Here is a 17,898-nt window from a genome sequence, read left to right on the forward strand (position 1 = left end):
GGAGCAAGGCTGAACTCTGCACACCTTGGTTTCCCCATCTGTAAGATGGGATTTAGGTTGTCTTCTGGAAGGATTGAGACTGTTACATGAGATCTCAAAAGTCTCAGCGTATAAAATGCCTGGCTTGGCTTCCCTGGTGGCTTAGTGGTAGAGAATCCACCTGCCAACGCAGGGGACACGGGTTCAATCCCTGGTCCAGGAAGATCCCACATGCCAGGAGACAACTCAGCTCCTGTGCTGCAAAAGCTGAGCCAACCCACCACAACCGTGGAAGCGTGGGCGCCGAGAGCCTGCGCTCGGCAAGAAGAGTGGCCAGCGCCCTGCCACTGCAGAGCAGTCCCGGGCCGCCCCCACTAGAGAAGGCCGCGCAGCGGGAGGCCTGGAGCAGCTGGAGGAAACACACACATCTTTTCTTTTTTTAAAGTCTGTCTCACAGAACAAGCACTCAGATGCTGCGTGTTACCATTTGTGAGTTTCATGGAGGAGAAAATGTGAGTCCTGTCACTAAAGAACAAAACATGCCTTGAACAAAAAATAAAAACAGCAAAAAAAAAAACCAAAAAACCCCAAGCAACCCAAACTTCGGAGCGGCAGAGAGGAGAGACATAAAACCCCAAACACTTCATTAACAATGGAAGACACTTTATTATTATTTTTTAAAGCATCTCTCAACATTTCAACTCTTGGTAGAAATCAAATGCAAAACATCTGCATTTTTAAATTAGCATCTATTTATCTCAATCACAGCAACCTCATACAATTAAGATACACACTGCGGAGGAGCACGGTCACAGCATTTCCTATTCCAACCCACGAACACAGTGTTTCCGTGACGATAACCCACACTGGACTTTCTCTTCCAGAACAAGTGGGTTATTCCTCCTTCTGTCTGCTGTGTAAGTTACGTGGCATCACGGTTGGTTAAGAGTTAGTGTAGTACTAGAGCTGTCTGAAAATGGAAAACTGGAAAAGTCAGGACTGGGACAGGCATTGACACGTCTGAAATGTGAAAAGGAAGAAGAACATCACAGATGGGTGCCCCCAAGGGGGAGGGCCTTAGTAATAGTTGGTTGAAACTCAGCTTTATATACACATGGAATATCTACAAGTGATCTACTAGATATATATATAAAAAAAGAGCCATAGAAGATTTTGAAAACCTTAAAATCTCTCAACTGAGTTGGAAGAACATCAGCAAATTCACAGTGGCCTCAGGATTCAGCCAGATGGAAATGTGCTCAGGAGCTGAATACCTCCTCCCATCAGAAAACCCACTGCATGTCAATTCCCATAACATTCTGTACATCACCAACACTTATGGCTAAAATATATTGTTAGTTCACACGGAAGCGGTTCTATTTTCAGATTCTTGCCCCGCTCCTGCTCTGAAACCCAAAAGGATAATCCGGGGTCAGTTAATTCACATAAGGAGTTTAAGGGGCCTTCGGGTTTCGAAGCGCTGAGGCTCGGCTAAGAATCTCAGGAGACGCCTGTCTGCTGGGCGCACGCCGACTCCTGCCCACTTCTAGTGCAAAAGGGTTGCTGTAGGTTAGAGTCCCGGAAACAGGTGAAGAGGAGAGGACTGAGGTGGAGGGGTGGTGGGGATCCCAAACCCTCTTCCTTCTGAACTGAGACTCGAGGAGACTGCAGCGCAAGGTCTCAGCAAGCAGCGAAGACCAGGCTGGAGGTCCACAGCGTGAGGTTCCCGACTTGTCACCAGGTGGTCAGTCTGCGGGTGCAGAGACCTCTCAGCCCGGACGAGCCCCCCGAGGTGCGCACTGGAGGTAGGTGTTGACATTGGTTGCAGGGAAGACAGCGGCTCTCCACGAGCCCAGGGGACATCATCTCTGTTCCTCCTCCACGCCCGCACGCTCCACTTGACCTTCGGGCTGCGGCGAGGGGAGGCAAGGTGGAAGGGCATGAGCCCCTCCCCTGGAAGACTAAAGAACCTGGGGCATCTTTATAAATAGCTACATCGGTAATGTTTTCACCACTTTGAAACACACGGCAAGTTGAATATTTATTTAAAAATAAATCTCAAAAATATCTATGTACAGTACGGAAAGAAAAGGATGTGCAAACAACAGAAGTGGGTGGAGGGGGTCAGTGCCGTGGTGGAAGGTCCACACTGCAGAGCGGAGGGCCAAGTTCACAGACCCCACGGCTGCGCTGAGCTTTGCAGGCAACAGCATGACATTCAGTGAATCCTGGGCTCGGGTCACCATTGACGCATAAAGGCAGGGAAGGCAGGTGGGGGATGCCAGCGGGGGTCCCGGTGTCTGGGGACGGCGGCGGAGGGATGAGCCACTGGAGGAGGCCCGGTGTGGCAGGAGGGCTCATTTCACAAGCCAACAGGCCTCTAGCTCACCGCTCCAGGTGGGCATCTGGAAGCGACCCAGGGGGCCCTTCCCAATCCAAGTTGGCTTCGCCGTGGGAGTGAGTGGTCGGCAAGAGTCCCAGAGATAGAAACTATCTTGAAGAAACAAAACCCCCCCAAAAATGGAACAGGGAGTGGAGAGATTAGCAAAAATGAATCCCAATGGAAGCGCCACCCTCCCTCCTGACAGACAACAGAGCAGCCATCAGCTGAAATAATCTGAATCGGTAAGGGAACTCCCACGTGGGGTGGCCGGCCCCAGGAGCCCCCAATACCCGCGTGGCCAAGGGCTGGGCCCTGCTTCTGAGATCTAGGCCTTAGCGCTGCTTCCCCGGGACACCAGAAAGGTCGGAGGCGTAGCCCTTGGAGCAGGAGGCGCGGGGCGGCGTCTATCTGTACACGAGATGGGAGAACTGGGTGGACTTGTAGTTCAGCTGGTTGTTGGGCATGAACTTGTGCAGCTCGCTCTTTTTGCAGCAGGGGTCGTAATGGTAGGCGCTGAGGCAGGCGTCGCAGGAGACTTTGGAACACTGGGTGCAGGTGTTGGTGGCCCCCGGGCGGTTGCAGAAGCCACAGCGGGAGGTGGCGGCGGCGGGCGGCTTGGACTTGGAGTGGAGGTGCGGCGGCCGCTCGAGGCCCTGAGTCTGGCCCGCGTACTTCTCCCGCAGGGCGGCCCCATGGGCCAGGCTGTCGTGGCCGGAGGCCTTGCCGGGGAAGGCGCTGGGCTTGGCGGCCGGGGAGCAGGCCAGCAGGCTGTCACAGCGCTGGCAGAGGGCGGTGCTGCAGGCCAGGCCGCAGTTCTGGCACTTGGAGAGGGCGGACTCTTTGGCGGGGGGCGAGCGCTTGTGGTAGCCGGCGTGGGCGTCGCTTCTCAGCAGCCAGACGTCGGGCCGCAGGGCGTCCTGCCTCCGGTAGGCGGCCCGGGGCTCCGCGTCCGTGTACAGATCCACGTCGTCCGAGCCGGGCAGATAGGGGCTGCGCAGCAGGCCGAGCCCATTGCTGGGCGCGGGGGCCGGCAGGTCGTCGGCGCCGCCGTGCGGGGAGCTGGCCACGGTCAAGAGCGACGGGGGCGGGCGGACGATCTCGTCCTTGAGCTCATCTCCAGGCTCGGCGGCCGCCGGCTCCTTCCGCAGGCTCAGCGAGGTCTTCAGGGGAGGCTTCCGGCTCTCCCAGTAGCTGTCGTAGGTGTCCACCGACCGCGAGGGCTTGGTCACGCGGGGCTTGTAATAGTCCTTGGCCGCCCGCTCGCTGGCCGACTTCTGCAGCACCATGCGCGCCATGGAGGCCGACAGCGGCTCGCGGGCCTCGGCGCGCCGCCGCAGAGCCTCCGCGCACCCCCGCGCGTCCTCCGCGCTGCCCCGGCGCTCACTCACCACGTCCAGCTCTGTGTAGCCCTTGTCCTTGACCTGCGAGTGGATCTCCAGCATCTGCTCACACTCCACCTTGGCCAGAAAGAGTTCGAAGGAGACCATCTTCACTTGCAGCGACTCGACCAGCTCTTTGAGCCTGTAGGCGGTCCCCAGCTCGGGCACGTAGCCCATGTAGCTCAGGATGGCTCGGATGTCCTCCTCCAGTAACGTCGACTTGACGTAGTACACGAAGGGGCCCGTGTAGGTCTAGGGTAGGGAAGGGCAGAGGAGCAGAGGTGGGTTCTTCTCTCCCAGACACACCGCAGAGACTGTACCCGGGCGAGGCCCACACAGTCTGCACATGAGCACGTGGGGAGCGGGGATCAGGGCCATCTCAGGGCGGCAGGTGGAGGCTACTGCTCCCCAACAGCTCAGCGCAGGGGTCTGAGGGAAATGACCCCGCGGGGCAGGGAGCAAAGCCACTGGCCTTCCACAAGGGGTGCAGGGGCCCTGCTCCTTGGGAAGGTGCAGGGCAAACACCAATGCAGAAAGGGAATCGGGTCAGAGGCAGAAACCCCCAGGAGCAAGGATAGAACACCTTTCTGGTATTTCGGTGAGACGTAGCCTGAACCGGGGGAAAGTCTCCTGAGCCATCACCGCCTTTGGAATGATTCAGAACTCTCGTCTCCAGTTCCTCCTCCCCCCGCATCCTTCTCTCCCTCGATCACGGCAGCCTCCTAAAGGTCTCCCTGCGGTCCACCTCCCATACAACTGCCGGGAGGAGTCTTCTCCTGTAGAAACCGGATCCCAGCCCCCTTAGGATAAATTCCAGCTCCTGCCCCGGGCGCCAACGCCCTGAGTAACTGGGTGCTGCCCACCTTTCCAACCGCATGGTTTCAGATGTGAGCTGCCAGGGTTGGGGAACCAGTGAAGAGAAGGCACTAGGCGGGGAGGTCAGGTGGGCAATTCTGGCCCTCATCTCAGAGGCAGTGGGGAAGCCGGGAGGGCCCAAGCAGAGGAAGGAGGAGATTACACGGGCACAAACCCTCTTCCCAAGATGGACAGGAAGGCGCAAGAGGGGAGAGCAGCGTGCAGGGCCCGTCCCCAGACCTCACCTTGATGCTTCTGAACTCCTTCTTCCAGGGGCAGAGGAAGAGGTTGACGCCCACCGTCTCCAGCACGCCGAAGGCGCAGCGCAGGGCCCGCAGGCTGGAGGAGCGGAGCGAGCGCAGGGAGCTCTCCACCACCTCATAGAACTGGATCAGCCGGAATCGATAGAAGGGGTCCGCCTTGTGCAGGCTGAGCAGGGCGGAGGCTGCCGCCCGCAGGGACTCATCACTGCCGGGGGTGGCGTCCCCTTGGCCCTCATGGAACTGCACGTACTTCCGGAACAAGTCATCCTTGTATTTTGCATCCATTGAACTGGGCTTCCCCATCCAATCCGATCCAGGGACGGGGGCTACCTTATCTCCTTCATGGCTTCTGGGTTAGAGGCAGGAACATTGCCAGACGTGTTGACATGCTGCCTGCCTGGACTCGCAGAACGCTCTGGAAGGGGAAGACGAGAAGCACGTCATTCCTTGAAATGGTCCACGTCCCATCAGTGGCCGCCGAGGCCAGGCCAGAAGCAGAGCTGGCCTGAGCTACACCAGGGCTCCAACACACTCAGCGGACAGGCGTGCCACACTGCAGTGGGAATAGGACAGACAAGGTCCTTGACTCTGCTGGAAAATATGATCGGGGCATTGAACCTGGTTTCATAGGGGTGGGGGAGGGTTAAAAAGCCCCTGAGAAAGTGAGGGTTAGACCCAGAGGGTGAGGTGTTGGCAAGGAGGGAGGTCCCGGACTAACACCGTGAGTGCTTACTACATGCCAGGTGCCCACACATCCTAACTCATCCTGTCTTCAGCAGCCCTAGGAGGTAGGTGGTATTGTTATCGCCATTTTACAAATGGGAAAACTGAGACACTAAGGAACGCGCCCAGAGTTACAGGGCTGAGGTGAGCACCCAGGCCGGCTGCTACAAGGCCCATGCCCTTCACCGTCACACCCCACTTTCCTGAGGCCAGGAGGAAGCCTGCACGCGAACAGCAGGAAGGCTAGTGAGGCTGACGCAGAGAGAGGAGGAGGGTCACAGCACAGGGGCTGCCCACACCAGCAGGATCCCAGTCCCCGGGTCGCAGTGAGTCAGACGTTTCTTTCAAAGAGCCCCATGAAGTCCCTGAGGGGTTCAAAGCAAGGGGGACAGAACACGATCACATCTGTAATCATTAAAAAAAAAAAAAGGCTACTTTGGCTGCTGACTCTTGGAGAGTCCCTTGATCTGCCTTTGTTTTTCTGTGGGGCAGGGGTTTTGGTGGTGCCCTGTGGCTCCTGGGATATTAGTTCCCCAACGAGGGATTGAACCCGCGCTCCCTAAATTGGAAGTCCTAACCACTGGACCTCGAGGGAATCCCACCCCACCTTTGTTTTTTACGGTTCTCTCTTGGGAGAGGACAGAACCTTCTAGGCTGGACGCACAGGATTCACACACTCTTGCTGTCTCCCTGGCCACTTGTTAGTAGAACAGGCACAGATCCATCAATATTCTTGGCTCTACAATGCTGCAGCAAACCTGTATTCATCGAGGGATACTGCCAGGGCCAGGGGAGGCAACACAGCCCACAGGGGTTACAGACAGATTTCAAAGCTGGACTGCCTGGGTGTGAACCCTGGATCTACTTCTCCAGGTTACTTGGGCCAAGTACTCAACTCAGTTTTCTCATCTGAAAAAGGGGGTTAATAATTCTTACAGTCCAGAGCTGGTAGAAGGATTCTCTGCAGTCAGTAGAGAAAGCTCTTCAGGGACTTCCCCGGTGGTCCAGTGGTAAAGAACCTGCCCTCTGATGCCAGGGGTGAGGGTTCCATCCCTGGTCAGGGAACTGCGACCCCAGACACCTCGGGGTAACCAGGGAAGCCTGTGCACCGCCACAAAGAGCCCGCGTGCTGCAGCGAAGCCCCAGTACAGCCACGGAAAGGGAAGGAAAAGCGCGCTCTCCAGAACGCCCGCTCACAGCAGGCCCACAGGTACACAAGCAGGCGTGCCCAGTGCCGGCAGGGGCAACGCCTGCCAAGCGTCCTCAGGAGGCGGGATCAGAGCGAGCCAAAAATCTCCCACTGGGGTGGACATACGCTTTCACGCTCACCTGTCCTGCCTTTCCTGCCCACAAGCTCTGTGGGTGCAGAGATTGTGACCGAGTGACTCAGAAAAGGTCACAGTGCCAGGGCAGGGCACACGCTTCATAAAAACCTGCTGCTGTCAGAGCGTGTGTGTGTGTGTGTGTGTGTGTGGTGGGGTCCTGCTGGCTGTGGGAGATGGTGAGGGACCTCCTGCCCAAGGTCTCTGTGGTCCTCAGAACAGCCATCCCTTCCCTTTAAGGTCCACCCACACAGACCCTTCTGCCTGCTCCTCAAACACATCAAGTCCATTCTGATCTCAGGACCTTTGCACATGTTGTTCCTCTGCATGTTCTTCCTCTAGTTCCTCCTGTCGTGGGCTCACTCTCATCATTCAGGTCTCAAACCAACCATCACTCCTCCAAGGCACTCCCTGACCACCCCAGCTCACTAAATCACACCTGCCTGGCCCTCGTCATCCCATTATCCTCAGGTAATCACCAGCTGAAATCATCAACTTTGGGCATTCTGGGCAGTTTGGTGGTTAAGACTCCACAGTTCCACTGCAGGGGGTGTGGGTTCGATCCCTGGTGGAGTACGTTCTGCATGTCACTGGGTGCGGCCAAAAAAAAAACTTTGGAAAATTTTCAACTTTATTCATTTACTATCTTCTCCTCAATAATATCCAGTAAGCAGTCAACCCTGCAAAGGCAAGGACGATGCCTGTTTTGTTCACCGTGATGCCTAACGCAGCACCTGGCACACAGTAGGTATTTGATAAAACGGGCAAAATGCACGATGCAAAGCACGTCAGCATTCACGATGCTCCTGCTTCTCATTTAGCTCTCCCCAGAATTCTGGAAGGTCAGCAGGAGCGGGAAGAAACCAAGGCTCCATGACACGACCTGCTACGGGGTCATGTAAGCTCACGGTTAGGAAAAGGCGGACCCCAGGTTCTGAGCCTGCCTGACGACTGGAAAGCTATGTTCCTCCCGCCACCCCATGATTCCTGAGCTCAGCAATATGCAGGCCTCCCTGGTGCCAGGCCCCAGGCTGGTGCAGTCGAGGGGACACGGCGTAAGCAGGGGACAGGAGGGCACAGCGTTTGAGAAGACAGAGCTCTGCCCTGAATTCTAACTGAACGGGCTTACCGCTCAGTATCAAAGTATGTGTGTTCGCTTTAAAAATAAAACTGCATTGCAACCTGAGAGAAGACATCACTGTCCTTGCTAAAAAAAAAAGAAAAAAAAAAACATATGCATTTACCATTTTTTTGGTTATCCAAAAGAAGCTTCCATCCGGCCTCTGGCCCCAGGGACTGTTTTTTAGTACATCTGAGAACAATTTAGACAGAGCAACATCAAGCCTCCTAAACACTGCTGTGATTTTTCTCCAAAGAAGTCAGGCTTGAGCCAATAGAGACTGACTTTTTATTTTTTTCTAAACAGAGTCAGCCACCCTCAAGCTCAGCTCAGCGTCTGCTCAGTGCTGGAACCACACCACAGCCCCCACCCTTGTTTGTGGCTGGCAAATAAACAAGCAAAAGGGCTGCAAACAGCCCGGTTGGTATTCAAAGTCCTAAAGTGAAGGGCGGGAAACATATCTAAGGGGAATCTCGAACCAGCCTCACTGGTGAGGAAACAGGTGAAAGAAAATGCTACAAGATCCTTGAGGAAAGGCAAGAAGGAAAGGAACAATTATCGTGGTCCTACTGTGTGCTAGGCCTCGGACTTTCCACTTTAACTGCATCATCCAGTTTAGTCCTCACAGTTCTATGAGGAAAGAAAGCAAGGCTCTGCCATTAAACCACCTGCTCAACAGAGCCTGAAGAGGTCAGAGCTGGAATGTGAACCTGGGGCGGCCGGCCCCGTGGCCTGGGGTCTTCCTCCTTTACCTCCCTCATCTGTGGTTACCATAAGGACCATTCACCAAGGGATTAGCACTGAAGGGCCCTCTGCTAAGTGCCCCGTGAAAATCAGCGAAATCCACTCGACAACCCCAAGGCTAAACAAGAAAAAACTGAGGCTCAGAGGGGCCAACTGGAGGAGGGAATGGCAACCCCCTCCAGTGTCCTTGCCTGGAGAATCCCACGGCCAGAGGAGCCTGGCGGGACACAGGCCATGGGCTCGCAAAGAATCTGACACAACTGAGCGACTCGGCGTGCGTGTGCAGAGGGGCCAAGTCGCTCGCCCTAAGCCACGAGGATAGGGAGAAGGGGCTCGGGGACCTGAACCCGGGTCTGATGCCAAAACCCTGACTCAAGCTCTGAGCCGCGCTGCTTTCAGGCACAGCCGTTTGGCTGCAGGACAGCTCTTCTCAGAAGGGCTCCACTAAGGCAGACGCCCTATGGCAGGGCCCGTGGAGCTGAGTTCTAAAAATTTTGGTCACAGCAAGACTCCCATCTTCTCACACGGAGCGGGACTGGAAGAGCACAGATCTCTCTGTGACGTAAGCTCGAGGGCTGAGAGGGGAGGCTGACCAGCGCCTGGCCAGTGGTAAAGCAGCTGACATCATCCCTCCTGAATTTATTTTCTGAGAATACAGGCTGCATTGTAGCTGGTCATAGCTGGTGTCTCTTCTGAGCACAGAGCCAGCAATTTATTCCTAGCACTCTGCAAGAACAACAAAAAACACGCTCTCTGCAAAAACAGCGTGGTTACAGGATACCAAGACAGCGCAGTGACAGAAGCCGTTAATTTCTCCAAGCAACCCAAGGACTGGAATGCCAAGACATGCCAGGCTGGCAGAAGGATAAAAAAAAAAAAAAGCATGGTACCATGAACATCCCTAACTGAATCAGGCGGGTGTCCAGAGCCAAGAGACCTGGTCAGCACCTTCCTGCACCCACAATCTGGGTCCCCCTTTGAAAAGCAAAGCAATGAAGAGAGAGAGATTGGAGTCGGGAGCGGGGGGTGGTGGCATTCTAATTATTTTTTAAACATCTCAGAGGAAAGCTGGATCTGTTTAAAACCTCACTGAACGGAACTGAAATGATTCTGGATAGCAAAGCATGAGCTTGGCTTTACCTCAGCTGGCCCATTCAAGCAGAAACATTCCCCAAGCAGCATCTGAAGGCTGCCTCCTCCCTGCACAGGCAGAAGCTATTTTGGGCCCGGCACTGCCCCAGTCCACAGGTTTACAGATCCCTGGTGTAGCTTCAGGCCGCTCAAGAGTTCCCTGGGCCTCCAAACAGCAGCAAGGGGAGTGCCCATCAACCCCCTCCACCTCCGCACCCCACTCCTTGGCACTCATCCCCAGGCCCCTGAGACACATCCTAGGCAACCTTCCACTGGCAGTGAAAAGACCAGAGGGTCCCCACACCCCAACCCCATCCCAGAGAGATGGCTTCCGACCTCTGAAAATAGCCTCAGCCAATGCTGAAATTGGGCTTCCCCAGTGGCAGCTGCCGCTGGCAGAGGGGCTCTGGAGCAAGCAGGCTCCCCTCCCTGCATCACACAGAAGCTGGAGACTGCTATTCCCAATCTGGTAATTCCTACAGCCTCCAAGGGGCACATCAGTTGTGAAAAACACCCTAGTCCCAATCTCGGGCCCTCCCCAGGGACTGCTGCCGAATGGAGAGCAGCTGTCATTTATTGGCGGGGGTGCTTCCCTGGTGCCTCAGAGGGTAAAGCATCTACCTGCAAGGCAGGAGACCCGGGTTCCATCCCTGAGCTGGGAAGATCCACTGGAGGAGGGCATGGCAACCCACTCCTGTATCCTTGCCTGGAAAATCCTATGGACAGAGGAGCGTGGCGGGGCTACAGTCTTGTGGGGTCGCAAAGAGTCGGACACGACTGAAGCGACTGAGCACGCACGCATCATTTATTGGACGCCTGCTGTATGCCAGAGGCTGTGCTTCGTATGCATCTCCCTTCATCCCCATACCGGCCCCGAGCAGACAGTTTCACTCCCCATTGAACTAACCAGCCAACTGAGACTCAGACGATGGAGTGACTTGTCCAAGGTCACATAGTGAGTTCAAACCCCGGTCTGCCACCGGAGCCTGGGCTGAGGACCAACTGCGCGATAACTGCCTGCGGCTGGAATCGGGGTGTCTTGTTGCCGCGACAGTCGCCGAACATGGGGTGCTCCTCTTGAGCTGCCCCGAGCCTCCCACCGCCGGTCCCCAAGAGGCTGCGAGGCAGCCCTCGGGGGAGCGGGGATCCTGAGGAGCAGCCAGGCCCCCGGAGGGCCGGAAAGGCGGGCCCGCCCATCGCCCCCTCGCCGGCTGCGAAGGGACCTCGTTCCCGGGCCGGTCGAGCCCCGCCGAATCGGGCGCCCCCTCCGCCCAGGGAAGCCCCAGACGCCGTTTCCGCCCGCGGCCGAACCGTCCTTACCCCGGCACCGCCGCCGAGGACGCCCCGGCCGAGGTGAGCAGAAAGCAGCCGCGGCCGCCGCCGGAGCCGGGCCCGGCTGGGCGCTCGGAGCTCCGGCCGGCTGCGGGAGACCGAGACCAGTACCCTGGGGCCGCGGCGACCCGGAAGCACTCAGTCCGGAAGTGACGTTGGAGGCGGGCCCAAAGGGAGGCCGGGCCGCGGCTGCGCGCTGGGCCGGGAAGAGGCCGACGCTCGCCGGAGGCGGAGAAGAAACCTGAGGCAGAAGGGTGAGCAGAGAAGCGGCGGCGTCCCGCTTCGGGGCCTAAAGGCCCGCCGCCGCGGGTCTGGGGCTGGGACCCGGAAATAAACGGGCCGGAAGTGACGCACGCCGTCGGTCCCAGGATGGCGGCTCGCCGGGTTGTCATGGGAACCTGGCTGGAGCCCGGAGGTGGTAGCTTGGAGCTATGAACTCAGATGGAGAGATTCGCGGCCTCCAGCTCCCGGTCTTCCCCATTATCCATGCGATCTGCGAGCTGAGCTCCTGACCGCGCTTGAGTAGAAGCTGACAGTTGGATCCCTCACCCCCATTTTACAGGTGGAAATACCAAGGCTTAAAAAAAGCAAATGAGATGCCCAGTGTCATGTGAGACTGAATCCAGCCTTGAGGAGACTGGCAATGTTACAGGCTGTGTCTAAAACCGAGGGTTCCAGTTTTGCCTTTACCACTTACTAGCAACATAACCTTGGACTAGTTAACTTCTCTGAGCCTCAGCTTTTTCACCTATAAATGCAATAATAATATATCGCCTCCTGGGATTCAAGTGAGTATGGAAGTCACTTACTAAAGTTATTAAAGTAGTTGCATTCAGTTCGGTTCAGTTGCTCAGTCGTGTCCGACTCTTTGCGACCCCATGGACTGCAGCACGCCAGGCCTCCCTGTCCTTCACCAACTCCCGGGAGTTTCCCCCAAATCATGTCCATTGAGTCGGTGATGTCATCTAACCATCTCATCCTCTGTCGTCTCCTTCTCCCACCTTCAATCTTTCCCAGCATCAGGGGCTTTTCCAGTGAGTCAGTTCTTCGCATCAGGTGGCCAAAGTATTGCAGCTTCAGCTTCAGCATCAGTCCTTCCACTGAATATTCGGGTCTGGTTTCCTTTAGGATGGACTGGTTGGATCTCCTTGCCAGTCCAAGGGACTCTCAAGAGTCTTCTCCAACACCACAGTAGTTGCATTAGTGTAATAATCTAAATACACTGTTTTAACAATCTGATTAAGTTGGTAATTCCCTGATGGTCCAGTGTTTAGGTCTCCATGCTTTCACTGCTGAGGGACTGCGTTCAATCCCTGGTTAGAAACTTAAGATCCTGCAAGCTGCATGGCATGGCCAAAAAATAAATAAATAATAAAATATAAAATAAAATCTGGGTAAGTCAAAGGAACTGACTTTTCTCAGCCCTCAACTTCCCTGAATGGAAAGCAGCATTGAGGAATGCCAAGGCAAATACTGTCTCCTTGGTTTGTCACTTTGCCAGACACCTACATGTAGACTACACTGGCATCAATTCTGGTGGCTTGTCACACTTCACTTCATGGATTTGTTTTCCACCCATCACGTTGATGGTTTTCCCAGAGTAAAGAACCCATCTACCAGTGCAGTGAGACTTAGGAGACTCAGATTTGATCCCTATGTCAGGAAGATCCCTTGGAAGAGGAAATGGCATCCACTCAGTATTCTTTCCTGGAGAATCCCATGGACGGAGGAGCCTGGTGGGCTACAACCCATAGAGTGGCAAGGAGTGAGACAACTGAAGCTACTTAGCTTATACACACACATACCATGTTAACTGTGAATTTTGCTTTGGTGGTTCATCACTCACTCAACCCTTAGTGCTTGCAAAGTGCTCAGCACGTACTCAAGACTTTGTTGAACACGTTTACCACTGAACCACTCATTCTATCTCTCTAACTCACCGCAGATATTTATTGAAGACTCGGGGCGCACAACATGCCAAGTTCTCTTTCTCCAACATGGTCTTGGCTCTCTGTACCTACCATATTCTTCTACCACTGTGGCCTCTGTGCCTGTATATGCCGTTCACTGGGTATGAATGTTCTTCCTTTCTTTTCTTCCCTTCCTTGTTTTCTTGACTTCCAGCCCCAACTGAGTCCTCATATCCTTTCTGAAGTTTTCTCTGATTTCTGCAGGCAAAGACCCACCTTCCCCTGGTTTCCCACCCCACAACATCATCTTCCATAATTTAAAAAAAAGTTTTAAAAAACATTTTTGGCCATGACGTGTGCCGCATGGGATCTTAGTTCCCCAACCAGGGATAGAACCCTTGCCCCCTACATTGGAAGTGCAGGGTCTTAGCCACTGGATTGCCAGAGAAGCCCCCTGTCTTTCATAATATATGTGTTTCCCATGAGCTCTGCATGTGTCTGATCAGGAGCTGTCCAACAGGTGTTGCTTGAGTGCAAGATTCTCTCTCTAGGCCTTGGTGTCCCCGGCTAAAGTCAGTGGGTCTTGTCTCAGGAGTCAGTGAGATGGTGCCTGGAGAGGATTTGGAGAACCAACAACCTGGTATTCAAAGAGTAGCAATTACTGTATTTATCTGTTGCTATCTGAGCATCGCTTTAGATCTTTGTGTACTTCTGCTGTTACCAGCTCATATTTAAGCTCCTGTCTTAATCACTCCTAAGGTGACGGTGTTTACAGGAATTCCAGCTGAGAAAAACTGTCCCACCCAAACTCTGCCTTTGCAACAACTCAAAACTGTACTTTGGAAACCATTACAAGAGTGCATGAGGCTGTTAACAAGTCCTTCCAGCTCTGTGGTTTGGGGACAGCCAAAAAGAAAACAAAAGTTTTAAGAAGCTTTCCTGGTAGGAAACCCTGGTCACTGATTCTTGGTGTTACATTCTGTAGCAGAAAAATACCAAAATCTCTGAAGGGAGACATATTTCTCATCTTGAAAACAGGGCTGGAGGCCTGAGATTTCTCTGCTTGGTGACGTGTAATCGCAGGAACATTTCCAGATTTTATTACATAATGGTTAGTGGATTATGTAACAGTCATGTGACAGTGATCAGGCACCTCTACTTTCTAAAAGCCAGCAACATGAACCATCTACCTACTTCTTTCTATTTTTTAGCGTATTTTTTTTAATCACAAAAGCACTGTATGAATTCTAATGACATAGGCATGTGTAGAACAAAAAGTGAAAAAGAAAAGCAAGCCTATGACCCACCAATTTGATTTCTTGGAATCTACCAGAGAAAAAGCAGAAGTATACAAAAAGACCTGTTGCATTATTGTTTGTAATGCAAAAACAAAACCCAGAAACATTCTAAATGCCCATCTGGTGTAGCCATACTAATGACTACTATCTATCACTTTAAAAGGATGATGTAACCCTACATAACTTTGCAAGATATATTTTGGAAGGAAAAAAGAGAGCAATACCCTGAAATGGGAAACACAACATCAACCAATACTATATATTTTCTAAGGGTGCGTATGTATGAAGCCAGCTGGGGACAATAATGCAAACAGAGATCATGTTTTTCAAATCAGTCTACAAATACAAATTATATGTTTTTAATTAATATCTTTCTGCTAGAAGTCAGTTAACTCTCTGAGGACAAAACTACTATGTCTGTTTTGCTTACAATTATATTACTACTCCATGCCATGCCACACTACGCTGCACCCATCAGAGAGTTCAACAGCAGTTGTTTTTAACCGAAATTTTCATCTAATGCCTACAATGTGCCAGGACTGATGTTAGATTTAAAGACAGAGACAGACCCAAGAAAGACAGATACAGTGCTTGCCCTCAAAGAGTGTACAGTCTTCTTACCAGAAATAGAAGATTAATAAGTTTGGAGTAGGCTGAACTACGGAGAAGGCAATGGCACCCCACTCCAGCAGTCTTGCCTGGAAAATCCCATGAACAGAGGAGCCTGGTAGGCTGCGGTCCATGGGGTCGCACAGGGTTGGACACGACTGAAGTGACTTAGCAGCAGCAGGCTGAACTAAAAACCAATGGCTCAGGAGAGAAGGTGATGAATGTTGTGAGAAGGACAAAGAGCTTAGAGAATGGAGAAGTGACATCTGAGACGGCACTCTGGGGACAGCCCCAAGGAGGAGGTGGCATTTACATGGGCTTTGGATGTGTAAGGGTATCCAGCTTTCCTTCCAGCTGGAGGGAAGAAAGCAGTCAAAAGTGAGGACTGGAAACTGAAACTCCGCTGCCTACAAGTATATACAGTGGGTGTAACTAGCTACTAGAGTACTATCATCTCATACTATGTAGTGCCAGAAATTAGTAGAACTGTAATACAACCTAGTACCTGGCCCGCAGTAAGCATGCAATAAATACTTCAGTGAGAAAACAAATGTTGTTGAACCCCTACCATCTGCCAGCTGATTATTGCTAATTTCCCAGCTGATGATGATCAGATATTCAGGTTTCTGAAGAGAAGCTAGAGGTCCAGCTTTCTAAGTGAAATTTCTCAATTATAAACACTGTGTGTAAACATACTTCTAGGGACTTCCCTGGTGGTCCAGTAGTTAAGAATAGAATCTGCCTGCCAACTCAGGGAACACAGGTTCGATCCCTGGCATGGGAGGATTCCACATAGCACAGGGCCCCTGAGCCCATGCGCCACAACTACTGGAGCCTGCACGCCCTCGGGCCTCTGCTCCGCAACAAGAGAAACCACCGCAAGCAGAAGCTTGAGCATCGCCATTAGAGAGCAGCCCCCGCTCGCCGCAAGTAGCCCACGCGCAATGAAGACCCAGCGCAGTCAAAAATAGTTACATGTATTTAGAAAAAAACATATATATATATATACTTCCTAGTTCTGCCAACAAAGGGAGCCTATGAGAAATGACACCACTGTAAAAAAGGAAAAAAAAAAAAAAAAAAAGAATTCCCTGGAGTTTGAGTGGTTAGGACTCCGTGCTTCCACCACAGGAGCAGAGGTTTGATCCCTGGTCGGGGAACTAAGATCCCGCACGCCATGTGGTGCAGCCAAAAAGAAATCAAACAACAACAAAGTGGAAACAACCCAAGCGAGAGTGAGCGATAGTCACTAAGTGTGTCCGACTCTTTGCGACCCCATGGATTGTAGCCCGCCAGGCTCCTCTGTCCATGGAACTCTCCAGGCAAGAACACTGGAGTGGGTAGCCATTTCCTTCTCCAGGGGATCTTCCCGACCCAAGGATCGAACCTGGTTTCCCACATTGCAGGCAGATTCTTTACCGTCTAAGCCACCAGGGAGGCCCCAAGTGTCTATCAATTTATGAGTGGATATACAAAATGTATTTCCACACAATGGAATGTTATTCAGCCATTAAAAAGGAATGAAGTTCTGATGAATGCTACACCATGAATTAACCTTGAAAGCACTGTGCTAAGTTAAGGAAGCGAGTCACCAAAGGACAAACATTGTGTGATTTCACTTACCAGAAATGCCTATTGTAGGCAAATTCAAAGAGACAGAAAGTAGATTAGACATTCCCGGGGGCAACCATAATATCCATTTTTTAGTTTTAGTCATTATCAGATCTTTCTGGATTAACCTTGTTTGTACCTCATTGCATGGCTTGATATAATACAAATTGTAAAATGCTGTGCAAAAGCAATGAGCTGGTGGAGTGACTGATGAACAAAAATATTCTGGAAGCAGCCTTTTTATGTGGTCATCCTCCTGGGTCTTTCCTTTTTAGAGCTGAATCGTTCACTACCCAAATTCCACCACCTCTCAGGATACCTGACACATAGAAGTTATTGGTTAAATAGACATTTACATGCCAGTGTCACTCATGTTAAAAGTCCTGGCAATCCAAGACTGTGTTCTTTTGTTTTTTTCCCAGTATTTTTTTCCTTTTTGGTTTTTGCTTCCATCCTAAGTTGTTGCTGTTCAGTTGCTCAGTCATGTCTGACTCTCTCCGACCCCATGGACTGCGGTATGTCAGAGTTCCCTGTCTTTCACTATCTCCTGGAGTTTGCTCAAATACATGTCCATTGAGTTGGTGATATCATCTAACCATCTCATCCTCTGTCGTCTCCTTCTCCTCCCACCTTCAATCTTTCCCAGCATCAGGGTCTTTTTCACTGAGTCAGTTCTTCACATCAGGTGGCCAAAGTATTGGAGCTTCAGCTTCAGCATCAGTCCTTCCAGTGAATATTCAGGGTCAATTTCCTTTAGGATTGACTGGTTTGATCTCCTTGCAGTCCAAGGGACTCTCAAGAGTCTTCTCCAGCACCACAGTTCAAGAGCATCAATTCTTTGGTGCTCAGCCTTCTTTATGGTTAAACTCTTACATCCGTACATGACTACTGGAAACACTATAGTTTTGACTAGACACACGTTTGTAGCAAAGTAATGTCTCTGCTTTTTAATACTCTATCTAGGTTTGTCATAGCTTTTCTTCCAAGGAGCAAGCATCTTTTAATTTCATGGCTGCAGTCACCGTCCACAGTGACTTTGGAGTCCAAGAAAATAAAGTCTGCCACCGTTTCCATTCCCCACCCCCCACCCCCACCCCCCCCATCTATTTGCCATGAGTAAGCTACAAAGGATAGGGGCAGTCGATATTTTAAGCCACCGGGAAGATTTAGAACAAGCAAGCCTTGTTCCTCCTAGTTGGGCCAGGTGCGGTGAGCCTGTGAGATACTCGTTCGCCCCCT

General features: G+C 52.4%; 1 protein-coding gene across 2 annotated transcripts; it reads right to left on the reverse strand.

The window, feature by feature from the left end:
* Positions 1-625: 625 nt before the first annotated feature.
* On the reverse strand, positions 626-11,390 carry SPATA2 (spermatogenesis associated 2). 2 transcript variants are annotated; one of them, XM_043883070.1, is made up of 3 exons: positions 11,220-11,390; positions 4,842-5,274; positions 626-3,993 (listed from the first exon to the last, which is right to left on the reverse strand). In XM_043883070.1, exons 2-3 carry the CDS (start codon positions 5,160-5,162, stop codon positions 2,767-2,769), a joined length of 1,548 nt encoding a protein of 515 aa, XP_043739005.1. In that variant the 5' UTR covers positions 5,163-5,274; positions 11,220-11,390; the 3' UTR covers positions 626-2,766. The 2 variants fall into 2 exon arrangements, with proteins under 2 accessions (XP_043739005.1, XP_043739006.1); XM_043883071.1 differs by lacking the exon at positions 11,220-11,390 and adding an exon at positions 10,807-11,207.
* Between the last annotated feature and the right edge of the window lie 6,508 nt (positions 11,391-17,898).

The sequence above is a fragment of the Cervus elaphus genome, chromosome 23, assembly GCF_910594005.1.
Source record: "Cervus elaphus chromosome 23, mCerEla1.1, whole genome shotgun sequence".
Lineage (NCBI taxonomy): Eukaryota > Metazoa > Chordata > Mammalia > Artiodactyla > Cervidae > Cervus > Cervus elaphus.